Source organism: Rhyacophila brunnea, unplaced genomic scaffold (genome assembly GCF_057557595.1).
Source record: "Rhyacophila brunnea isolate RB1 unplaced genomic scaffold, BYU_Rbru_1.0 scaffold_21, whole genome shotgun sequence".
In the NCBI taxonomy this organism is placed as follows: Eukaryota; Metazoa; Arthropoda; class Insecta; order Trichoptera; family Rhyacophilidae; genus Rhyacophila; species Rhyacophila brunnea.
Window position 1 is genome coordinate 13938131 of NW_028232871.1, and position 27734 is coordinate 13965864.

Genomic DNA, 27734 nt, shown 5'->3' on the forward strand with positions numbered 1-27734 from the left:
CTCCATAATTCAAATAGATGAATTCAAATAGGTATAAACACTAAATATAGCTACACATTAAATTTACCACGTACCTACATCATTTGGCAAACGCTACTGTAGAGCGTCACACTGCCTTTATCTTTAGCGATAGGTAGGGGGCTCTTCAAAGATCCTAGCCTGGGGGCCCGCTTCAGGATGTGGAGGCCATGGATATACTACACGATCTCCAATTTTATTAGATTCAATATTCTAACATTAATTCAATTTTCATAGCTGTCATGAATTCAAGAATAAAAACCTACCCTTACCTAACCAAACAAATAATCAAGTATATCGGCTATTTTTAAAGATTGTTTGCTGCTGGTTTTCTGTAAAGTTAGATAGGTTTATACTTGTAAAAGAATTTAAAATCATTAATCATATCTAGTGAACCTGCGTGCCAACACAGGTAGGTACAGCCATTTTAAATTTCATAGAAAATATAACGCTAATAATAGAATAAAAAATAATATTTGCAAAGTCATTGTACTGTAATTTAATTATTCATGACAAAACAGCTGCAGTAAATCGGAAAGAAAAGGGTCTTACAAAAAAACACACCAACCAACGACCTCTCCCCTTGGATTACAATCAGAACCAAACCAAAACAAGACAAAATCCAACAAAACACAAGTCAAAGATTACCGCAAAATAAACTCACAGAAATATAAACCTTGTGGAAATAAAATACTTGGGTTATAATTGTGTGAAGTAACTAAGTAGGCGTGGTTAATAATCCAAAATCCGGCCAATAGACCATAAGAAGTGTAGCTATTAGCATGCTCCGCCCTTAAAAATCTACCTCAAAGGTACCCCTTCTACCTAAGTTAATAATAAACATCGAGAAAAAATTACTAGAGGGGATTCTGTATTGAAAAGAATTACTAAAAAGACGTATGTTGGCGATTTGAAAATCGAACGCGTGCTTTTTTGTATCGGGGTGAGTTTTTTGTATGAGAGAGACGGCTGGTTTAGTTTTGCCGGAGGGGGGCTCTTTGACAAGTGTTGGGCGTCGGTCTGGCGAGGGCGTAGGTAAAGGCGTGGTCTGCACGAAGGCTGTGGGGCACTGTCGTCGGACGCCTCTCGATCAGACGTCGTTTTGCGCCAGGCGTTGTGACAGCCTCACGACACGGCATCGTGGAGTGACAGTTTGCATTTTTTTATTTGCATATTTTTGTGACTGAATCGACTTTTACTGTGATTGGATTTTTTGACAGTTGAACAAAGTGCGCGATGGGCCTTATTTTTGAATAAAACAAACGTCTGGCGCGAATTTAAAAAAATATTTTATTCCAAATTTAAATTAAAACAAGTGAATACTTAATTAAACACTAAAACTGTTCGGGCTAAGCTAAACCAAATTTTACTTGTTATTAATAACAAAAAAATAACTTGATCAACCTTTTTATAATATAGTATAAAATAATATAATTCTTAGCTACTCTAACAATAGATAATCTACATTAATTACGATAATCTACAAAGTGTTGTGAAAATTAACGAAAATAATAATTATCTATTATTGTTGAGACAACATTTTATTTTAATAGGTACTTGTTAATTTGAGTGTTTTAAAAAAATATATAAATGTGCAATTTTATTGTGTATATATACTGTATAGGTAGACAAACTCAGTAAGTACCTACATATTAATAATACGACAACAAAACTATGTAGGTATAATGAAAAAATAGATAGGTAGATAAATTAAAATCGACTGAAAATATTAGATATAGGTATATTAAAAATTATCTGTTTCATTTAGGCAAGCTAATTGTAACATAACTTTATAGTTAGTTATGATTTATTATAGATTTTGATTATTGGGGTATTTAGAGAGGCACACCCCCAATGTAGAACAGATGTGACGAAATAAGCTCATTTCATATTGTCAAAGACGGAGAAATGTTCATTCACTTTGTAAATAATGTAGAGGTTTTTATTGTAACCATTAAAAAGCAATATTTAATTATTTTTAAGCACAATTGTACGCATAACTAAACCAAATGGGTATTTTTTATTAAATTACTTACCTAAGTACTATGTATTTTTTTGTAATTAACCTAAACTAAAAAAAACATGTTGTTATATAATTTTAAAAAGCTATAAATTTTCTTCTATGAAAATCTAATAATTGATTCACGAAGACAGTATTGACTTTTATTGTAGGTATCGAACGCTTTATTTTATAGTAAAGTAAGGTTCCATATTGCATTTCATAAATCAATCAGTAGATAGGTAGAGTAGAGTACCTATATAGGTACTTCATAACTTTGCATTCTGGCTCTAGGATGAAAATGATGTAATATATTCTACATGTGAAGCGCCTAGTTTCAAAAGCCCCTAAAACGATTCTATGTAGTTCTGAGAAAAACGATTTTAGGTAGTTGTGAGAAAAATGAGAAAAACTCATAGATATCTATTAAATCTGTGAACTGTATGTATTTATTTTTTAATTTGTTACATTCTAAAGAGTATTTTGGCTATCCATTTTAGGGGTAGGTATTTGAAAAGCACACCCAACCATTTTCGCAGATTTTGAAATTTACCCTAATTTTTGATCTTGATTGTATTGACAGTTTTTGGCATTTTTTAAGGTTCAATCTTTGGCCATCATATATGTAACAAAAATATCCGTCTAAATACACATCTAACTCAAAAATTTTCAAAAACCATTTATGTGGCTTTTGAAACTAGGCGCTTCATGTATTATATATTTATTTATTTATTTCTACAGTAGATATATTAATACAAATGAATAAAATTTGATCCTATTTTATGCGAGGTAGGTAATAAGTGAAAGAGGCGTATCAGTGTAATAAAAATTGCAAAGTTATAAAACGTATACTCTACCAGCTACACAAAAGAACACAAATACATATTAGCCGGTACCTATCGTTTTTTAACGATATGTAAGTAGTTTTAACCTAACCTAACCTAACCATTTTGCTTCATTAGACTACAGTATCTATGTAACTGCATAACAAGACTTTTAAACAATCATATTATTATATTGTCAAAGAAACTAGCTTATTAAATAACACATTATAAGTAAACTCACATACTTAGGTACTTATATGTATTTTTCTTTAAATCACTGGTTAATTAATATTCAAGCACGATTAGCCTGCAAATAAATAGTGTTACCTAAAACTCTTTAGGTATGTTTTATTACTATTAACTTACTAAACCTCCAAAAGACGAAATTCGAATGAGATAAATTAAATATCATTTGACAGCAGCTGTTAACCCATATCAGCTCTATCACCCCAAGTGTTCAAACACAGCTCAATTATTTTATTGTGGCCACGGTAAGAACCACATGAGTGAGTTTTCTACCTGGACTAGGCCTAAATCTTTAAACGATGATGTTATTATTCGCGTGAAAGGGCTCGCACAAAAGGTGTTGTGGGACCTTTCATTGTACGCGAAGAAAAGGCCTCGTCGACCGACGGATGATAGGATCAGGTCACGTCGGGTCGAATTTCCCATTTTACCGTTTCGCAAAAAAATACATTCAATCACACGAGATTTATTGAAAATAAATTTAAGTACCTAATCACTTAGTTGTATTTTTACAATTATTATTATTTTGTTTTTAAATCAACCACAATTTACAATAATCTCACTAAATCAATAATTATTATGTGTTAAGCTGGTCTCTGGATATTATAATAATGCAGATCTTATAAACACCATTGGCGAAGGGTGGAGGTAAGTTGTTAATATCCGTTATAAATAGTGCAAACTCAACTTTGTCAGTCATACGTACTTGTTTTCATTGAAATAAGACTACAATTATTTACAGATGGTATTGGTTAGTTTTTAAAATTCAATTTAACCCTAATAAAACCAAGCTAATAGTAAAAAAATACTCGTTTATCTATAAAATATCTAAAATTATGCAATTAAATCACACATAACTTTATATATTTTATGGATAGAATAATATTTTTATCTATTATAGTTTGGTGAGGCAGGGCTTAATGAATTTAAAAAATGAACCAATAATACCTATGTGTAGGTATTGCCCAAAATATACCAAAACTATTATGGTTTGTTTTAGGCAGTGTTTAATCGATTTTTAAAAACTAACCAACACCATCTGTCAATTATTTTAGCCTTAGTTCAATAAAAACAAATACCTACGTATAACTAACAAAGTTTAATGTGCACTATTTATGGGGGATATTAACAGCCTACCTCTACCCTTCGCTGCTGATAAACACAGTATATTGTACTAACTTTCAGACTAATCAATGCATAATTAAATTATATATTACCTGCATTAACTTACTTAAGTAAATCATTTCTTGATTGCATAAGTTTGGTAGCTTTTTCTTGGTTGAATTTGAACCTAATTATTTACAAATACTTAAAAAAAACAGGTGGCACTGTCACCTGTCAACATTCTTAGATGTGGCTTAGTTCTGAAACATAAATTAATTTGATTAAAATCACATTTGGATTTTATTACCGCCTTGCCTTACTTTCCGTCAATCTGTCAAAAAATAGTTCTAATGTCGTTTAATACTTTCTATAAGTATATGTAGGTACTCGATATGCTACTCAAGTGCAGTTTAGTATCTGTCAAACTATTATGAGATTATCATATTATTGTTTTCTTTCACGACCCGATTAAAATAAACGACTCCTTTATTTTGGCGTCAGTTTATTTTTCAAATTTATAATTTGAGTTTAGGTATTCACTCTCTCCGACACATTAACATCAATCAACACACATATCGGTAATAATAATTCTCATGAATCATAGACGGATCGAAAGCTTTTTGTATAAAAGCACTCACCCGGAAAGTGAATGATGTGCATTAAATCACATTAGTCACTTGATTATACTTTTTTCTAGAATGTTTTCTAATAGGTAGATTCCTAAGATTTATAAAAAAGTATAGGTACCTATACCTCAGTACCTAAGTAGTATTTTCATTAATAATAAAAACACTATGTATTATTGGTATATTCAGTAGGTCCATATGATTAGGTACTTAATAGGTATCATGTATATTATAATGGAGTTCTAGTAGACGCAGTACTTAGCTAAATATCAGAGTAATGTTTTAATTAAATTATTTTATTTTGACTAAGTATTTAATAGTACTAAAACTAGCTCAAGATTATCTATTCTTAATTCAAATTTATGAGTATTTTCTGTTCGATTGCTATCCATGTCATATTGTAAATATTTTTTGGTTTGTACTTAGGTAATAAACTGCGAATTTATCTACCCACCTAAAGAAAAGTTGACTCAAATATTGTGTACCTAATCACTATTTATATTTAAACAATTAGTCATATGTACCTAGATGTTTTAATTAAATGAAATTAATCTTTCAAATGCTTAGTCTGACTGTAGTAGTCCATATTGATAGCTTGGATATTTTCCGACGGGACCCAACTAATTTAGGTATGCAGATTTTCCAAAATATTTCATACCAATTTATTTATACTCGCTTTCAATCTCTTATGTAGGTACCTATATTTATATTTTGGGGGGTTAGATAAAGAGTAGGCTATACTTTGTAAATATATAAATAAATAAATTAATTTATAGAAAAATAATCATTAACTGAAGGACTTAGGTCCTTAAAATAGATTCTAAAGATCTTTATAATAAATTTATATTATTAAGTACATATGGAAAAGATAACTACTAACCAATTATCTAAAAATGCAAATCGATTTCTTTATATTTTTAATTGTAGATACATCAGTACCGAAGGGTGGAGTTAGGCTGTTAAGATCCGACATAAATTTTGTCAGCCATTCGTACCTATTTGTTTTCATTGAACTAAGACTGCAATGTGAAGGTAGTTTTTGTTAATTTTTGAAATTAAATTAAACCCTGCCTGATCCAAGCCGTAGTAGATAATAGTCTGAAATTATGCCATTATAATATACTTATTTTTAGATATTTTATGGATAAAAGAATAATATTTTTATCGATTATGGTTTGGTAAGGCAGGGCTTAATGAATTTAAAAGTTTAGACAGGGTTTTAATTGAATTTTAAAGACTAGCCAGCAAGCACCATCTACAATTTGTATTCTTAGTTCAATGAAAACACACAATTAGTTTAATGTGCACTATTTGTGTCAAATATTAACAGCCTACCTCTACCCCTCGCCACTGAGATACATAATATAAAGCAGTAAATATATAAACATTCAAGGTACCCACATAGGTATACTTTTATCAGACAAATAATGAATTAATTAATTAATTCCTTTAAAATGCAGGTAGGTACTCTGAATGCTTCAACCTTGACGAATTAAAATAAAATATCTAAATCATTTCAAACAAAACAATAAGAAAGCGTAGATAATTCAACATAGCAACACTTTGCTTACAGTTAGTTGTATTGCTTCTCCTACATATTTTTAGAAAATAATTTTTCCAATGGATAGAAAGATTACGAATTTTAGATTCACTATTTAATATTTTTTTAATTTTGTAATCAGAATGTTTCTAACTAATATTTTTTATAGATATGCTTACATACAAGTAGGTATTACATTGAAAATATTACGAGTATCAAAATATTAAAATATAGCTTTTCGTGCCATCTACTATTATTATTAATGTTGTGTAACTTGTCGGCTTATATAGTCGTGCGTTACGGGCTCGAATTCCGGGTTTGACAAATTCACATGTCGTTTTTCTTCAATATGCATTTAGATCCATAGTATCTGTGTGTATATTTGAGTTGAGCAAGTGGCTAACATAAATATTTCGTAAAAAATAAATTTTGTCATAGGTAATACAACCTCCACAACGTGAAGGCTCATAATATCATACTCAGTTAAATTTTGTTAAACACCTACCTAGTAGTAATAAAATATATACCTACTTAACATATATTTTATGGAAGAGGGCAGATTTATGTACTTACCAGGTTTACTTATTTCAATAGTTTGAATTAACCAAATGCAATATTTTAGCAGATTTCGTAAAACTGTAAAGGCTATGTCAAAATTAATAACTTTGCAATTAATTAATTGTCATATTTTGACCAAATACTACCGATATTATAAGATAAGTAATACATAACAGATAATAAATAGAATTCCGATAGGCTTTATTATACCAATACAGTAAATTTTGATGCAGGGCTTTGAATGTGTGAGTGTCCTACGAAAATAAACCAAGCATTATAGACGTGGAATAGTGTGTGTAATACACCGATATTAAATAAGCGTCAATGCATAAACCGAGAGCAGTTGTCAGTATCCGACGTATGACGTATTCTTGACGCGTGTTTAAATTTATCCCGTATTCTGCCTTACTCGAGATCGGTTGCCTGCTTCTCCTTACCCGTTAGGTATTTCAGTTCCCATTATTTCTGAATTCTCTGATAGGTAAGTAAGTATACCTATTTACTTAGTTATTTAGCTACCTACCCTTCCGAAAGTAGACACTAATACCTAAGGCTTTACGTACCTATTATTTAAAAAATATATGTGTATAATTTTATCGGGTTTACAGAATTTCGAATAACTATAATCAAGTAAAACATATGTAATTAGTTCTTCTTCCACGGCGCTACATCCCGAGGTGGGATTTGGCCTCCTCCACAACCGCTCTTCACTGACTCCGGTCTCTCGCCACACTTCTCCAGTTACCGGGTCTTCCTATATGAAGCCAGTCCACTTCTACGGCGTCAGCCCATCTCCTTCTTGGACGGCCTCCGGGTCTCTTCCGTTGGGGTAGCCACTTCGTCATGATCCTTGGCTACGTAATTAGTGCAAATAGGTATTATAAGTAAAAAAGTAGGAATCGAAATTAAATTGAATGAATAAATAGTTAAAGCTATTTAACTCAGCGCTCGAAATGGAAAATTTTACGAACCAGAGCGCTCGATAATTTTACGAAAATATCATGTAAATGTGATTTGTAAAAATAAGTGTGTTATTTTTTTATTATTTGAAATATCTAGCTCAGACGGTCAAATTAATATTTCCAAGAGACGGAGCGATAATTCTGTGGATTTTATGAACCGGAACAGCGCTCCGGTGTGTTCCGGTCCATTTCGAGCCCTGATTTAACTGATCAGTGAGATGAAGCCTAATTACCTAATTGAACCATTATAGAAGCAGAAGGAGCAATTGAATTAGGTATTCATAATACCTTTACCTAAATCCATTAAAAATAAATTAAATAATGAGATAAAAAGAGACTTTAAATAATGATGTGTGAATAATAATTGATTTAAACGTATCAGGCTCTCAAATGAAGTGAAGAGTTGGCTGAATTTATAATTAAAGTGTCAAAAATAGGCGGGCCAATGAATTCCCCGGGAGGTGCCACGGTCCACGTGGCGGCTCCGAGCTCCTTGGCGGCGGCCAGGAGGAGCCCTCCGTCGCTGCAGAGGAGTCCCTTTGCTATACAGGAGCTTCTAGGCCTCGGCGAGCCCCAGTCGAGGCCCCTGTATCCTCCTGCCCCTCCGTTCCCGCCGTCGCATCATCACCACCATCACCATATGACTATGGCTGCGAGCAGGATGGCGTACTTCAACGCCCAGGCTGCTGTCGCCGCTGCTTTTCTGCCTCAGCACGCGCCTTCGTTGGGACTACACGGTGCACCGTCTTCTGGTAAGTGATAATCTTTCTAATCGTATCTGACGGTCATCCTTGTCTTTGTAATGTCGGAAAATACCTAAGTTATTAAATTTTAGCTTGCCCACTGTAGCAGCACTCTTCATGCCTATGAATTATTGGCCTTTTAATAGTTAGTGGCAGGGGCGGCTCTACCTTAAGGGCTTATAGGGACCATCCCCACATCGTTATTATGTCAAAAATACGCGTCTGATATTTTTATCATTGTCATAATATACCTACTTAATTAAATGTTTAAATGAACTGTTATCCAACTAAACCTGTCGCAATTTTATAGAGATAGTTATTATTATTATACAAATAAATAAAGCAATGATTGTAAATTGTGTACTAACATAATGATGATTATGCGGTATCAAAGTAATTAATTAAATTAAGTACGCCCTATTTCACGGTGACACATATGTACAAATTAAGAAATCTATGGCGTTTATTTTTCGTTGACCGGGGTCACTCAGTCCCAGCCTGTCGCCGCGGTACAAATCTCGTTCTACAAAGTATGTGAATGTATTAGCGTTAGTATACGCATACCGGGGAGCGAATCAAATAACCCTTAGGTGAGTAAAAACGCTCGCTGTATTTCGTTGTTCAAAACTTTACTGATAATGGTAAGTGTATAATTATTATTTCCTCATTAATAAAATCATATTGTTATAAGTAGCTTGGTACATAATGTATAATATTGTGAGAAAATAGGTAGGTATATATATTTAATAAGTAATGGCTAAACCCCACCACAAAGAAAGTAGAAGAGCCGCCACTGGTTAGTGGTATAATTGTGTGAATAGTGATTTTATTAAATCGTTTACTTTGTTTACAGCTTTTTGTTTAAACATCCTCTGTGGATGTAGGGTGTTTGCAAAGTTATCCATACTGATAAAATAAATTACCACTACACCAATGGATAATAATTATTATAACATACCGACGGCCCTTGTAGGCTGCTGCGTAAGGCGCTGGTCTTTCATCCGGGGTCTCCGGATTCGATTCCAAGTCACGTCACAATGTATTTATGTGGTTTTAGGAACACAAAACTAATGAGAACTGGTTTACACTACAGGATGTGGTATAACAGACTAAGGATCTTGACTATGGAAACATATGGGATAAACTTAAACATATATTAAAGAATATGTTATGTTTAGTTACATCCGTGTATCAAGTGAATGTAACGTGTATTAAATATTTGAGGGTAGTCGGCACGGTTTTTTATACTTGGGTTGTATGACACGACCGTCATAAAGTACCTTGCTGTAAAACCTTGATCCATGGCGATGAATTTAACATTTCTATTTATTAATCTGTTTTATGGGTTTTATCAAAGTCTTGGTATTTGTGATTGTTTCACTTATAACTAACTATACTTACTACTACTATTTCAGTACATTATTGTTATTGGGCTCTATGGTCTGTTGTAGTGCCGCGGACAAAAAATTGTGTCCCTATTTGGGGAAATTCGTACGATGTGGACTCAGCGCTCAGCTGTTCTATACACAAGGCTGCTATCAACGACTATCGGGGGTAATTTATCATATTTATGTATTGAGTTTTCTAATTGTTACAATAAGTTAGCCATCTAAACTGTCAAAACTGTCTATTTTGCTCTAATAATTAACACAGCCAAGGAAAGTGCTGTCAAAACATCGCCCTTTTTAGTCAGTTGCTGTTAATTTATTGTAACAAATAACCGCATCAATACATAAATATGGTAAAGTACCCTCAATAGCCGCAGGCCTTGTGTGTATATGATATATGTGTAGATGCGCTGGATTGTCTATACTGCAATGGCAAAATTTTCAGATGTGGATTTGCGTTGAGTTTTGAACTATGTAGGTACCTACTGCATGGGCCCCACAATGGGGGGGGGGGCTGACAGGGCCTTAGCCTGAGGGCCCGGGCTCAGGAAGGGCCCAGCGAGGCGAGACGACCAGATAAATAAGATAAACACAGATCACAAATTTGCTTCATCAGTAAAAAAAAAGTCGCCTGCAATATGCATGTATTAAAACATAGGTAGGTACCTACACATTAATTTTACCGCGTACACCATTTGGAAAACGCTACCGTAGAGCGTCATACTGCCTTTATCCTTAGCGATAGATAGGGGGGCCAGCCGAAGATCCTAGCCTGGGGGCCCGCTTCAGGATATGGGGGCCATGACCTACCTACCGAGGTGCATGCATTTTTGTAGCGGCAAAAGTTTACAGACTGTTTTATAATTTGTATACGGATATAATATGTGTCTCGGTGCAAGATGTACCTACATAGTTATACCTAAGTACCAAATATACTTATAAGTATTTACCAATCGTCAATTAACCCTGATTTACCTGTCATTTTAGTTAATAGGTAAGTTCGTGTTACCTTAATCAATGCACCTAGGATGTCCCCATGATCACATTTTTCGATCGTATAATATGACGGTCTCTCCAAGCATATTTATATCGAAATTCTCTCAAACGCGAATGTTTTTTATTTCACCCGGAAGCAATGAATTTACAACATATGAAACCACCATTAATTACAATGAAATTATTGGGGCTGTCATCGTAACTAACATTTGCACATGTAGTCTTAATTCATGTCTGTACAAAATAATGCTTTTGAGTCAAGTCAAATAATATAAGAGAACAAATTGCCGTCCGGGTACTTGGCGTTACTGCATACGGCAGGTGTATTAATTACAGCTCACTAAGTATTTTTTTTTCTTTTTACCAGTATTATTATTTTCCTTCAGTCGACAGACAGTTCGGTACTTAAAAGATATTTAACTATGTACCTAGTCGTTTTAATAAATAGATTCCAATCACAGATGCGCTATCATGCAATACTAGAAAGACAATATTTTTAGTAATTTCAGTAATTCTCTCTAAGTGTGTTTTTTTATCAACATTTGTGATAGATACCTATAGGAATGCGACCCCATATATTGCCCGTGTGAGGCAGGGCTAAGTAATGCATTTGAAATAATAAAAAATAAACTGATATTAATTTTATTATTACAAACTCGTATATCTCCTCTATCTACTAGTATGTATTATAAACAGAATGTTAATTAATTATTTGCGTCAATAGTTTTTACAAAAGAAAAAAATATGTATGAATAAGATTTTGTATTAGGCGCACAGAATAACGCAGTGGTAATTGCCTCTTTTGTATTGTACGGCATTAGCTATTAGTGTGAAAATAATATTCTTCAAAGAAATTTTCCCACTGATGTATCGAGTGTCACAAAGGAGATCGTAAATTGGAAAAGCCATGCTGCTTTTCTGCCGGCCTGATATTTTCCATATGTGCAAATAATATTTATATACTTACTAGTTTTACTATCATAATAATAATAATATGGAGACATAATAAATAACGGAAGTTAAATTTGAACTTAACTGATGTTTTTCATTGTAATCCATAGAATAGAATCTTAAATATCAAGGAAAATAATGCTAGTAGTATTCGAGATGTAGTGCTTGATGGTGAGGACTGGTGTCCTGGAAGGAACACGAGCTTTGCATCTGCCAAAAATAGTAGAAGTTCCTAGTAGAAGGGGCGAAAGTGGAGTGACCAAGTGAAGAAATTTATCCATAAACCGAAAGCATCTATCACAAGGCTGATCCAGAATTTTGCAGTTCACAAACCTCAGCCATTATGGTGATGACAATGAAGTTTGATTTTTTCGCTGTGCTCATGGAGACGCAGACGCAGACGGAGACAAATGAAAATCATAAATTGCCCACCTCTAGTTTGGGAAAACTAGCATCATAACGATATAAAATCTGATTGGCTTTAAACCATTCCTTACTAATCAGTCGACATCTCATTGCCTTACGAACTGTCAGAAATTTTGTACGCATCAAATCTATTTAAATTTAGCTAAATGTCTATCATCTTTATGGTAAATCTATGGGTTACGACGACAAAAAGAGAATAGCATGAAGCATCATTTATATAGAGAAAGTATTTATTTATTTAATTAAGAAAACAAAACATTGCGGACGCAACAAATTTATATTCAAGACATGCACGACATGAGATTTATATTAATAATACATATTACCCTCACCAGAAAGAAAAAGCAGATATTATATAAAATCCAACATGCGTCCATTTAATGTTCTGTTTATTGTTCTATTAGTAGCAATAATAATATATTCATTGACATGTTTTCTTTTTCAAGTAAATGGGTAATATTTTTAGTCATCTTTACACGATTTAAGAATTAATAACCCCGTCGCCACCACAAAACAAATTGACTTATTCACACCTCGACGTTCGCTCTCAGATTTCCAGCGAGTCCAAAATTTCGTCGCGCCTATGGTTGAAAAATATTTGCCGTTTCACTGAAGCAAAAAACACAATTTTATACAGAAAAATTAAATTTCGTATACAAAATACATAGCGCATCACCGAAAATGTCTACGTCACTGGGGAGCGCATTGACTAGTCTTGCACCTCTCGCTTATGGTGCCTGATAGGGTTGACACGAGGAAACGGTTCCGATCCAGAATAAATCATGGCTGCGACCACGTAGGTAATTTTGACAGGCGCGTGTAAATTCAAATTCATTAGGACATCAGGATGATTGGAAACCAACCCTCGCGATAACAGGCAAAAGTGTTTCAAGAGCAGAAGAGACCTACGAGATTCAAGAGAGTGAAAAGTAACCATGCCTTGTAGAAAGTTAGTTATGTATTCTACTTACCCACCCGACACAACCCTCCCGCCTTGTGTGTACGCCTGGTAGCAATTTGTAGCAATAAGATATAAGTTTCTAATATTATAAAACAAATGAATAATATGTAGGTATATCATATACCTATATAATTTACACCCACGATGGCCGTGGGGCTTAAGCGTCGGCCTATCACGTCGTGGGTCCCAGGTCCCAGACCTAACAGGTTGAGCAAGTGGCTGACATCCATTTCTCGTAAAAACAAAATCTGTTAACACAAACCTCTACTCTGTGGAGGGCTATATGATATTATTAGGATCGGAAATGGTCGAATAAATAAATAAAAAATATAATCATATTAATACGAGTATATTAAGGAAGTCTTTCTATAAAGTCAAACCAAAATGTCGGTAGTTGGTTCAGTCAATTTTCTTTGTAATGACGAGAATACTTATTATTAGAATCTAATTATTTATTAAAATAATTACCAACAGAGCAGTTGATGAAAGGTAAATTTGTCAGCACGGTTTTGCGAGGCGCCTTTGTGCAATAGATTGGTACAAATGCGGTGTCTCTTTTGAGTTCTTCCCGTTTAAGCCAAATAATAAATTAGCTTTATAATGCAAAATAAGCCCGTATGCCACCAATTTTACGAAGGCGATGTTAAGCGTATGAGGAATATCATATTTTGGTCCTTGAAGGCGGCTGTGGCCAACATTTTATAAGACAACAAATCGAGAATATTCTCGAAAAGATTATTCTTAGAGATTTTTTTATTTTCATAGTTATATGTTATACCCTCCATCCACAGAACAGACAATAAATAGAATTCCGATAGGCTATATATCTACCAATACGGTAAATTTTGACGCAGGGTTTTGAATGTGTGTGTCCTACGAAAATGAACCACGCATTTATAGACGTGCAATTGTCTATGTATAATCATCAGTATTAAATGAGCGTCAATGCATAAACCAATAACAGTTGTCAATATTCGATGTATGACGTATTCTTCCTTACCAGAGATCGGTTGCCTGCTTCTCCTTACCCGTTAGGTATTTCAGTTCCAGGTGCCGGACGAAATCCCGAATGCCGAAATCCCGAATGCTGAAATCCCGAATGGCCGGAATCCCGAAGGCCGAAATCCCGAAAAATAAAAAAATACAAACAGTAATAATTCTCAACGACTACCAACTCGAAAGCAAAAAATACTACTTTTTATAAAAGAAAATGCAATAAAAAAATGTATATCTTGAAAATTATTAATATCATAAAAAATGGTTTTTTGTCTCTCCTGTAACAATTTTCGAAATCTTAAACACTTATTTTGAATTGCGCAAATTTTACAGGAGAGACAAAAAACCATTTTTTGTAGAAAAAATGGGTTTTTGTCACTCCTTTAAAAATTGCGCAATCTTAACACTTATCGCATTTATTATTTTTTGCTTTAGAGTTAGTAGTTGTTGAGAATTATTACTGTTTGTATTTTTTTTATATTTCGGGATTTCGGCCTCCGAGATTCCGGCCATTCGGGATTTCGCCCATTCGGGATTTCAGCATTCGGGATTTTGGCCTTCGGGATTCCGGCCTTCGGGATTTCAACCCAAACCCTTCAGTTCCCATTATTTCTGAGTTACCAGCCTCCGCCACTAGATGGCAACTGCACGTAATAACGAGTGAATATTCCTACATTTCAAATTTGACGATTGGCTCGTTTTTTTCTGATAATTGAATAATTATTGTTCTGTCGGTCATGGACCTAAATGATTGTTAGCAGAGCCGCCCGTTTGCCAACCCTACAATTTCCGCCCCCACCACAAATATGTTTAAACAGAAATATGAAGAAAACAGACAAGACTACGTGATGGGCTGGATATGTTGCGAGTGGACAACCTCTGGATAAATGCCGCCATACAGTGTTACTTAAGGGGTACTAAACGCCCACATAGATGCCCTAAAGCCTACTGGATATACTAACTCATAAACTTTGGTGGATGTAGGTACAAAGTGAGAGTAAAGGAATAGGAAACAATTAGATTGGAGCGAGCTACAGGAGGCCTTTATTCAGCAGTGGATCGATCCTGGCTGATGATGATGATAAAAGAAATTAAAAAAAATAATTCTAACAAAAATTATTTCATATATTTATTACAGTAATAGGTAATGATCGTTTAATATCATGACAAAGAACGTTTCTTCAAATTGTATTGCTTTGTGAGCAAGTTGGTAATATTTACCGATTATTTTGGCTCGTCTGCTATATTTCGCCATCGCTGCTCCATTCAATAAATAAATGACACGTGAAAGGATTCTCTTTTAATAAGCTTAGAAGGTTGTGATGAACTAAATAAAAAAAAAATAACATGTCAATGAGGCAGAAACAATGAATTACTGGAGACGTCCTTTCACCACGAGAATAAAATAATATGTCGTATTGTCTTTCAGCTAATTAATAATGACAGAGGCGTTGAAAAAAAAACACTGTGCAGATTTTATTATGAAATTTAATAGGGTTAAGTATGTGTGTACTTCATAACCCTTTAATAACGTGTTAAGATGATGGTTTTTAAAATTTTCACCGTCTTAGGAGAGCTAAAAAAAATGTTGATTGTTATTGAAATTGGAAAAGAGACTCAAACCAGGAAAGAGGAACCTAAAATCTGTTTTTTTATTACTTACTTAAGATATACAAACCATTCAGGTCTATGGCCGACTGCATAACCGTCCACCAGGAATCTCTATCCCACTCGTACACACGTCCACACTATACGACATTATACAACTCGTCCATCTGCGGTCGCCTTACGACATAATATATTAATTATTATCAGTGCATATTATTTTTTGGATTTTCATTATTTGCGCGGCCAATTTAGCGTATTTCTTACCATGTCTAGGATTATTGAGTAGGCATCTAGTTTCCAAAGTAGTTCCTACAAACTGGGTCATGCCATTTAATCAAGAGTTTTTTGACACCTCAAACAGATTAAAATTTCTCATAAAAAAAGCTAGAATTTTACACCCCTTTTTGCGTGAAAATCAATATGTTAGTCTTCTGTAGCTACTCAATATTAGTTACGAAGGGTGAAAGTAGGCTCTTAATATTTGACATAAATGGTGCATACTAAACTTTGCCAGTCAAACGTATTTATTTTCATTGAACTAAGACTAGAATGTGTAGAGAGTGTTTGTTAGTTTTCAAAATTTAATCAAACCCTGCCTAAACCAATTCATAATAGTTAAGGTATGCTATGGGCGATCTGACAAAAATAGTGTACTTACACTTTTTCAGTCATACTTATTTGTTTTCGTTGAATTACAAATACATATTATTACATATGGTGATGGTTAGTTTTTTAAATTCATTGAGCCCTAATTATGTATGGTTTAATGGCATAATTATAGATATTTTATAGATAAACGGAATGTTTTTTTACTACCATTTACTATGGATTAGGCAGGGCTTAATTGAATTAAAAAAAAACACTATCTACAAATTGTAGTATAAGTTCAATGAAAACAAATACGTTTGACTGACAAACTTGAGTGTATATATTTATGTCAGATAATGAACACCCTACGTCCACCCTTCGTCACTGATATAACATACGCAGCTTTACGTGAAAGTAAGCTTTTAGGATTCATCATGCAACAAGCTAAACCTGCTAAACCATCATAGATTGTTATTTGTTTTGATTGAACTTAAAATACAAATTGCAGATAGTAATGGTAAGTTTAAAAAAATCAACTAATTAATAAAACTTGCCTCAAGCAAACCATAATAGATATTTTTTATCTTTAATGGTTTGGTTAGGCATGGCTGAATCAATTTTTAAAAACCATCTAAGATTTTTATTCTTAGTTCAATGAAAACAACTGATTGATGGCTGGCAAAGTTTAGTGTGCACTATTTATGTCGAATCTTAACAACCTACCTCCACTCCTCGCCACTGGGTTATATGCGAGTGAAAAGATAATGAAGAGTTAAAAATTGTCAATATGAATTATTGTGTTTTATAGACGTTTTAAATGTAGATTTTTTTTCGCCAATTAAAATATTTTCTACCCTATCTGGTATGTTTGTTTGAGAATGACAGTTGGCATACTGGTTAATAAAATGCTACCACCCACTGACTCCCCATTCTCCATTGCATTTACCAAATACTTGCCTAATATAAAATGAATAAAAAATCGATAAATTTTTCATTCAAACAGTTGTGTGGAGCGTCTTTACCAAAGTACCTTTCGAGTAGTCGTTTACTAAAACTATACGAGCGCCCCTCCCGCGTTTATGAGCGATTTCATACTGCCGCGCTGCGAGAGGATGAAACGGCAATAGTTTTATTGATGACGTGTAAGGGAGACGAGTTTGTTTTATTTGAGGGCCATTTGATTAACAAGAAGATAAATATAAATTTAATAATCAATGCTACATTGAAGTTAATGGCCCCGCCAAATCACACCTGGCCACGGCCTTGATCAGGCGTATCACGGGACCCCATGCTTCGATGTGAAGCATCATTTTTCTTCATGACTGGGAATATCTCAGAAGCTGTTACCCCAGACTGCATTCAAATGTGCTTTGACTGAGTTTACATGACTTGAAGTTAACTAGAGATAAAATTATTTATTTTTCTAAGTATCAAAAGCTAATACAGAACTGCCGAACAATCTAAGTGAACTGATCTTCACGTTAGCAGTATCACGCCGTAAATTTTTTAAATGTAGTAAAATTAGCCTTTATGGCGACCACGTCGGATAGTGCGATGAGCCCAATTCCAATAACTACTTGAACCTACTAGAGTAGCTCTTCCTTTATCGTACTTATTTTAGGACATTCCCAGAGGATGTGTTTTGCGTTCTGTATTTTTTCCGCCATATGGACATGTTGAATGAGTAACAAGACCAAGCTCATAGAGCCTGGCAGTGAAGCCACCATTTCCGGTCCAGAATTTACTGGTGTAATGATCCAATGATCCGGAGTCATAGCGGTTATCTCCATTCGCCATTTGATATTTGAAAAAAAAAACATATAAATGTGTTTCTGGATGAAACAGTAGATAATGTCTAGAAGACGAAACCGGTGCTGATCATTATAATAATTTGAATAAAAGTTTATTCATTTAAATCTAGTCACGACTTAAGGGAGTGATGCGTTCTGGGCGATACTAAGTGGAGGGTTTCATTAAACAGAGGCGATCGATTTATTAGAAAATACAAAATCCCTAAAAAATGCAAAAAATCTGTCAAAGAAAGAATAAAAATACATAACCAACGCGTCTTCGCACGGGTAACATATTTGCAAGGGGGCTCCAAACCTTTCAGTGCATTGGGTATCGACACACCTCAAACCGCTACTGGCAATATTTTAAGTTCATAATACTCAATCTTGTTATAATCACTTACGGTCCAAACTCCTTGGCTGGGATTTTGAATAATTGAAACATTGACCCAACATGTTAGATTGTTAGTGAGTAGGTTACACTACCGCTCAGCTACGGCGGTCGGCTAACAATACGATGTGCTAATAATTATTAACTGTCTTACAAACTTATCAATCACCCCTCGTTCATCTCCATACAATCACTACCGCCAGAGCGAGTCGGCGATACTGGGCAGTACTGGATGAGAGTGAGAGGGAGCTTTACAGAGCGAGGGTCGTTTTAGAAGCGCACTCTCACGACACCTCCGAATTATGCTTGGCAAATACAAATAAAATGCGTTAGAGGCACACAATGAATTGCTCGGCTTTATAATATATTTTTTTTTATTTCATACCTACGTCAGATGAAGTTTAGCGTAAATCAGAGATATTTAAATTTAATTATATTTAAATTATTTAAAAATATATATATACGGTTATTAGACGCGTTATAGTCAAAGGCCGGTTGTACAACCAGGGTCCGTCCACACACGGCCCCAATTGGACACGCCGACTTGATATCAGCTAAGGCCAACTTTGGGGCATTTGAAAAAAAAATGTGTCATATGGAGGACGGAATAATGCCGATCACTTTCAACTCCTGACTCCTCTGTTTCGGCAGATTTAAGTACACGGGTACAGAAGACACTAAAGTTGAGATGCATGTCACGTCACTGTCACGTTGACAAATTTGTTATATTATGGTTTCGTAATTTTTAGAATATTTCAATTATAAAAAGTGCCAACTCTAGTGTATTAGTATTTTAAATTATTATTAATTATTCATGCTAATTTCAATTAATTAGAACAGTTTCTACGTGTGCGTAAGTTAAAATTACTTAAAGTTCAAATAGACTATAATATGACGATCGGGCACATATATGCTAAGAGCGTTTTAGTGTCTATGATCAAATCTATGCCATTCCGACATATTATACATACATATAGTATGACAGCTATGACATCTTATTTACACTCTGTGACACCCTGTGACACAGGACGCCAACATAAGAAACGGGTTTTTCGACATATATATGACCGATCGTCATAGAGTTTATTTGAAGCATTACAATATTATATCCATAGATAATATTTTAACCCAATCTTCAGACCATAGCTGATAATAGACAATATTCTTATAGAAAATACATAGTGCCAACCACTAAAAAAACGTGATTTTGACATGATTCGAAAAAGTGTAGACATCTAGAAAATGTTAAAAACGTTCAAAACGTCATGCAAGTGCCGATGCAGTTCGGTTCAGCGTGAGGGAATTTCATTGTTATTTTTGGTGATTTCTGCAGGTTTTGCCAATTGACAATGTCCATTTAAAGGTTTAAAATTTGCTACGGGATGGGAGCATCAGTTTGATATCATTTTAAACACCACACACACTTTTTTCCCGTAGCGGCAGCTTACTGTGTGGTCACGTAATAGTCCGCGACATGCACCATATTATATTTCCCGCTTTAATATCACTAAAAAGAAATGATGGCAGAGCAAATCCAAATTCTTTTTTTTTATTTTCTAAATTCTTTCTTTAAGCACCAAGGTGTGCTGCATTAGTCCCGTGCAGCTTCGTTTCTTGAGAAGAAAGTGTGGAAATAAAATGTTTTCATTCTGATACGTTTATCGTGTCATGGAAGGCGGCCGTCACAAATCACGGCTGAATATTCATGACGGGTAAAGATGGGGTAAGTCAAATCATTTACAACAGTCGCCAAGAGTCTTTTCAGATGAATCTTTGTCCTGACCTGTATTTTACGAATTCCTACATAAACCATAATATAGAGGTCTGAAAATGTATTGCATGCACCAAATTAAGATGACCATATTATGGGTCTTCGTGGTTTCAAGATAGCTCAGCATTAGTATGGGCGCATTACCTTTTTATTATTACATTATTTTTTTGATCGTTTAAGCTAGTCAAGTCAAGTTCATATTATGATTCAACGGAAAATTTAAAAACGTTGTATATATAAAAAAAAATTATATAGTAATTATTTAAAATGTGTTTGCCGCTGTATCCAGGATAAAGGTATAGAACCGAAAAGTCTTTTCGAAAGGACAATATCTGACCAAATGGCAAATGTTCCCTTATACCTACCTACCTTATTTCTTGAAATTCTTAAGGGTTAATTCTCAGGTGTCGTTTGAAGGTTGAAAATGAAAAGTTTGAGATATCTTTGCGAGTTAAACTGAAGTATTTTGTAGAGTTTTAAGTTTTCGGATGAAGTAAAATAGAAAAATTCAACACGTTCTAGATAAATTTCGTAGAAAAACAATTAATTAAATTCTAACTTTGCCCGTGTGTCATACAAAAATGGTTCGCGTATCACCTAGAGAATCATAGGTTCATCGTCTCTGCTATATTGAATATTGTATGCGTTATAATTAAGTAGCAGTGACGTCCCGTGGGGGTAGGCAGATTGAGCGTTGCTTGGGGGCGGCAGTTATCCAAATGGCGGCAAATTGAGGAGAATCATTAGGCATATAATATAGAAATTGGTACCTAAACTTAGTAACAACGGAAATATCTTTCCATTCAAAATTCAGCTCACTGGTTGGAAACAAACTGTACCTATTAATTAGGTACCTACTATAAAAGTTTTAACAGGATTTTTTTTTGTCGGGTTCGCGATGTCTAGTTTACTTCCGTCGTCCTTGGACGTCACGTTCTTGGTGAACAGCAATGACATGTGCACACCTAATTTAAAATTTATCCAAATATGTTTGCCAGTCACTCGCGAGTTTTGGAAGTTGTCAAGTGTATTTTTAAATGTACCTACCTATCTGAAACCGTAGACTCGCAATATTGTCTATTGAATCAGAGATGGCATTTAAATTAGATTTAGTGATATATATCTTGTTAGTAATGTATCCATACAACACATTTCTTAGATATTTGAGTCATGAAAGGATGATAAAAAGTACTGTATAAAAAATGTGGCGGCATTTTGGCACTGCCTAGGGGCGGCATTTTGTCTAGGGACGTCACTTTTAAGTAGATATTATTATGATTATTTGTGAAAATAGTACCTAGTTGACATTTGAGAGGCTTTGGTCGATAAGCGTTTTTGATCAGCTGGTACATTTATGATAATTTCTGCGACTGCGCGAATTTCACTATAAAACTCATGGCTGTATTTGTGATACATGCACGTGTACACGTGTGGGTAATTAAATATAGTTCATCCATACAAAATTACGATATCACAGGCAGGTTTTTTTTAATATAATATATACCATTGGCTGTAGCATAAAAATACTTTAATGAAAGGAATGTGACATCAAAATTTATCACGAAATATTATAAAATGTAAAACATGATATGCGAGTTCCTATTAAGGGGAAAATGTAGGTATATTTTAAATATGTATAGAACATTTTGCAACAGGTAAAATAGTCTAAAGTTATATTAAACATACATAATTTGAAAACATCTAATGCATAAATAGGTACACACTAAAAATCTTTTTGTAGAAAAAAATACGACACCTGACGAGACTTGAACCTGTATTAACTGGATTCGCGCCAGTGTGCTTTTACAATTAAACTACGGGCATCCTACTTAAATTCGATGATTTTAATTGGTAGTTGTTACATGAAATGCTTATAGAATTGCGTTATAATGTTGGCTATCGGTTTTAGTAAGTATAATAAATTAAGGTAGGTACAAAATTGTAGTTTATCTCACTTAACTGGTTGACTCACCACGGGCAACCAGGCTAGAGCCCTATCAGCCCATCTTGTGGGGGCCATGCGTGATACTTGATACGAGCACCCACCAGATTTTTTTTATTAATATACTTATACGACATGATTGTGTTTCTAATTGAGTTCTCTACCTATTTTCATAATGTTTTTTTTTCCTCTTTTATTCCGGTAAGTTTAATTACGTATTTTTAAGTATTTTATTTATGCATGAATTTGATCTAAACATCTAAAAAAATAATAAATCATACAAAATATAAGTAATTTAATCGAAAACACTTTGAGAAAATATATTATAACCAATAGAAAAAATCTTTTTGAAAAAAGTAAGACCCAGCAGGAAACGAACCTGCATCTCTCGGGTATCGCGCCCACGCACATAGATCACTATGCTAAATGAGTCATACTTAATTGCGACAAATTTTAACTACTTAATTGTTTTTAATACTCACTGAAGCGCTTTCCAAATTGAGCTACTATTGGCTAGTGGATATAGCTAGATATTGGATAGTGTCAAAATTATGTAAGTATATTCAATAATTAGAATGTTACATTCTTAAATATTGTGAATTATTCGTTGAATAAAAAAAATAGTTAATTAAAAAATAATATAAGTACATATCTCTATGCACTATACGTTGGTCTCATCTTAGTCTAAAAGCTCGATGCCTTGGTTTAGTAGTGCCGAAAAAAATCTTGCACTCATTACAAAGCACAGTGCCGTAGATATCTTTTTTTTGGCGGGCGAGAAAAAAAATCGCATGCTTTCAGATTTTTAAGCTCTAGTCTTTTGATCTAGCGAGGGAGGTGCTGGCAGAAAAGAGATGCCTTTGAACAGTCTGTTGGTTTTCGGGTCATTTTTTATTCATTGCCTTTTGGAAAATGAAAACAGAAAATATAGAGATTTTGTAAGAAATTGACGATTTTTTGTGTAGATTGAAAAAAATTAAATTTATATTAGAAAAATGCAACCATTACAAAATAAATATAAGATTCATTCAAGTATTTTTGAAGTTCTATTTCTTTTAGGGCGTTTGGTAGAGAGTGAAATTGAGAGCTGCCCGCGCACACCATGACAAACGCAAGTTTGATAGTAAAATTGTTCCGTTGCCTAGGCAACGAATTTATTATTGTCGGCCATTTGCAATTCCTTACGTAAACAGACGATTAAACGTCAGAGTGACAGTTGTTACTTTAAAAATAAAAACAACGAGAAATAATTATATACTTAATTTAGTAATATAAGTTAAAGTGTATAGAAATAAACCAACGGCGCTCCAATAAGCGGCCCATTTTCTTGAGTGTGTAATTTAACAAGATAATTAAGAGCTAGTCGAAGAATATAGGTTATCACAAGTTTTGTTTTTGTTTTGTTACGCTAAAGAAGTATAACTTTTTACGCGCGTAATTTACGTTACAATTAATATTTTTGCTAGATGACCATCCTGGCTCAAGTCTGGTCGAACATAGAAACTCATCGATGTTATTGTATTATCATTCACAAAACACACGTAACTTAATGTAAAACCGTACATAGCGTCGGTATAACATTTGACAAACAAATGAAAAAAACGTGTAACAAATTTCTCTCGCAGGTAGAAAAGCAATTAGCCGCATCGGTGCATGTACAGAACTTGATTTTTCATACGTGTCCTGGTATGGTCTTGCATGTGCGCACCGAAGAGAGCTGCAACATTGTTTTTATTTATGACCATATCCCAGTTGAGACTTTTGTCATTAATGTTTGTATTTTTTATTTTTCGTTTTCTTATATTTCCAGAAAAATGGTCTTTACTCTCTTGTATTTTTTATTTTTTCGGATTTCGGCCTTCGGGATTCCGGCCATTCGAGATTTCAGCGTTCGGGATTTCGGTATTCGGGATTTCGGCTTTCAGGATTTCGGCCATTCGGGATTTCAGCATTCGGGATTCCGGCCTTCGGGATTTCGTCCGGCACCCGTTGCTAAGGGGGTCCTAGCAACTAAATTAATAATATATACTTGCGTTACTATGGAAATGAATATGAAATGTCAAAATGACATTTCAGTATTCTATATTAATTATTCAGTATTTCTCTCAAGTACAAAAAAAAGTGTTTATTAATAAGTATATAGAATTGTGAAGTTTATATGATTCAACAAATTCAACAAACTCGTGCAGGAGTTTCAACTATATAACAGGCCGAATGAAAGGCTGTTGCGTGGATTGATGTCTTGATGGTTTCACTGTGACTTATATGTGACTAGTTCTTTAATTTTATTTGTTGTAATTAGATTTTCTAATGTTTCGTTTGTCTTATTATTGCCATAATATATATTACATTATATAATCCATGAATCACATTGAATGACAATATAACATATCATTATGTCTTGCAGTGTTTTCCACACGCAATCAACAGCTGATATAAAACTAAAATTACCAATTCCACCGTCTAATCTGCTATTAAATTAACGGTACCCCTTGGGGGTTGAGCATAGAGAGGGGGTGACGTTTTAATTATAATTTTATTTTATTGTGATGGCAGCACTGCGCAGCTGACTTCAGACCGGTCGTCTCGCAGCCAACTTCGCGCGACTCCCGGCTGTAAAATTAGACTTTATTGCGTTTCCTAGTGAACTAAGAATTAATGAAATAATTAAGAAATAATTTCGCCCCGCGAACAATTGGGTGCGGTGGAATGGGCAGGGAGAGTCGTAGGGGGTTGCAGTTCGCAGTTCAAACTGAGACGTACGTACGAGGGTGGCTCGTGACAGAAACGATTTAATTTTGTTTATTTAATTTTTTGTTTGTAATAAACGGCGCGCATATAGAGTTTATGTTTTATAACTTTGCACTTTTTTGTACTCTTTACTTTATTGATACGCATCTTTGCCTGATTACCTCACATAAAATTAGACAAATGATATTTACTTGTATTAATGGATGTAGTAAGAAATAAATACACAGATTACATATGTGGCAGCAGACAAGGGTTTGCGATGTAATAGAGTTTATTAAAAGCCTTAAATGGAGATGGGTTGGACACATAGCTCGAATAAAAGACAATCGTTGGACAAATCTAGTCATCCAGTGGTATCCAAGAAGTACAAAACGTCCGCAAGGTAGACCTAGAGGCCGCTGGATCGATGAAATGATCAAGTTCTGCGGAAGTTCGTGGCAACGCAATGCACAGGATCGAGAGAAGTGGAAGCAGCTTGAAGAGGCCTTCATCCAGCAGTGGATAGATTCAGGCTGATGATGATGATGACATATGTAAAAAAAATATTTTTAGAATATATTACATCATTTTCATCCTAGAGTCGGAGTGCAAAGTTATGAAGCATATACTGTACCCTAGAATTAAATTTTACAGATTTATGTTATAAATTAATAAAATTAAAATAATATATTGAATTACAATAATTGATAAGAAAAAGAATATCAAAAGATTATTTGGTACAAGTCTGTTTACTGGAAGTCATGTGGGAACAGTGGGAATTTTCATAGCCGATTTTGGCAAAATTCATAATTCAAGAATGATAATCTAACCTAACCTAACAAATAATCCAGTATACCTATCTGCTATTTTCAAAATTTGTTTGCCGGTGGCTTCCACTAAATGGACAAGAATCGATTAGTTTACTAATCTACACAACATGTTAATTTATTGTAATGCTGCGTTGAGGCAGTGAGGTATTAAACATGTCAATAAATATACGAATATAAATATGATGAGTTCATGGTACTGAAGAATGCATTAAAATCTACGTGAAATGGACCTCAATTATTCGGGTTATATGTAAATTGTACATTTTTTCTTTATACAGTTCGCTATGGGCAGTCGTATCGAAAGATATGGTCGAATATAATTGAGATCAAAAAATGACACGTTGTTTGTAGAGAATTGCAGATAATATTCATTTTTTTAGATTCAATAATAACATTAATTTGAAATTAATAGGTACAGGTGACTTGTTAGATTAATTTATATATACGTACGTTACGTGCTTGTAAACGCTGTCATACCAACAGAAATGTCTCTAGGCAAGATGCCATTCTTGGGTAGAATTAGAACCCCTCGTCCTCTTTCATTTTTAGCAACAAATTATATACAATTTTTTACTTACGTTTTGCTAAGTAGAATTTACTTTCAGCCATCTTTGACAGACAAATTCGACTACAATGTGTAAAAATGACACAAACATGATTTTAGTAGCATTACTACATACACTGCTTTTAAACAGAGATGGTTTTATGTATTTGAATATCTAAGGCGCTGAAAGATTTGGAGGTCCTCTTGTGAAAATGTTGCCTGTAAAATACAACAATAGTAAAACATTAGTTACCAGGGTTTCTTTATTCTTCGATTTTTTAAACTAAGATATCGGTTATTTCGAACAAAGCAACCTCGTCATCAACTTCATGGAAAACTGTTACTGCTTTCAAAAGTTGTAATATTCGTATATGTTCCTTCATTTGCCGCCCTTTATAAATGTGCCACCCCTAAGCAACGCTTGACATACCTACCCCCACGGATCGTCACTGAATACCATCCAATATAAAATTGATGTTATTATTATTGGTGGCTGTCGTGGCGCAGTGCGTAACGCGTTGGCCGTTCATCCAGAAGCTCCGAGTTCGATTGCCGATGAGGTCACAATATATTTTTGTAATTTTTCTCAAAGCCTGGGTGTTTGTGGTTCTATTACTAAATACACTATTGTTTCACTACATTACTGCCATTGGGCTTCTTGGTCTATTGTAGTGTTATAAATAATATACCTATTTGTAATCTTATAATATTGGAATACCTATTACTATCTGCAATGCTCCACAAACAACGTGTATTTTTTTTATCTTAATGATATACGGCCATATTTTTACGATTCACGACACGGTCGCAGTTACGGTCACGACAAGTCACGGTTGACTGTGCTACGGCAGAATGTAATACGTATAATTTACATGTACCTAACCACAGAACATAACGTGTGTTGATTTTGTAGCATTTTTGCAGTATGAGGGAGACGGACCTAATCTAAAACTAAGAAATAAAACAAACTAAGCTATTGAGTCGTATAGTATCAAAAGCAGATCTGTGCGTTATTAATAATTTCGAGAAAATGACGAAAAACGTTTTGTTGGGTTTTTTAGTGCTATAATAGCATGAAATATGTTTCTACATTTAGAAATTAGAAATTCAATTCAAATTCAACAGTTCTACTTTTATTTCCAAAGTATTGAACAGTTATAATTCTGATACCAAGCCCTATTTTCCATCACAATTTTATACCA

The 27734-nt window shown here is 34.1% G+C and overlaps 1 protein-coding gene across 2 annotated transcripts in view; it reads left to right on the plus strand.

Moving 5' to 3' along the window:
* The first annotated feature begins 1086 nt into the window (after positions 1-1086).
* Positions 1087-27734, plus strand: part of LOC147070755 (uncharacterized) — a 282231-nt gene continuing 255583 nt past the window's right edge. For both annotated transcript variants that reach the window (XM_085949174.1, XM_085949175.1), the window contains exons 1-2: positions 1087-1655; positions 8129-8629. In XM_085949174.1, the coding sequence (XP_085805300.1) occupies positions 8323-8629 (307 nt within the window). In that variant the 5' untranslated portion in view covers positions 1087-1655; positions 8129-8322. The remainder of the gene's footprint in view (positions 1656-8128; positions 8630-27734) is intronic.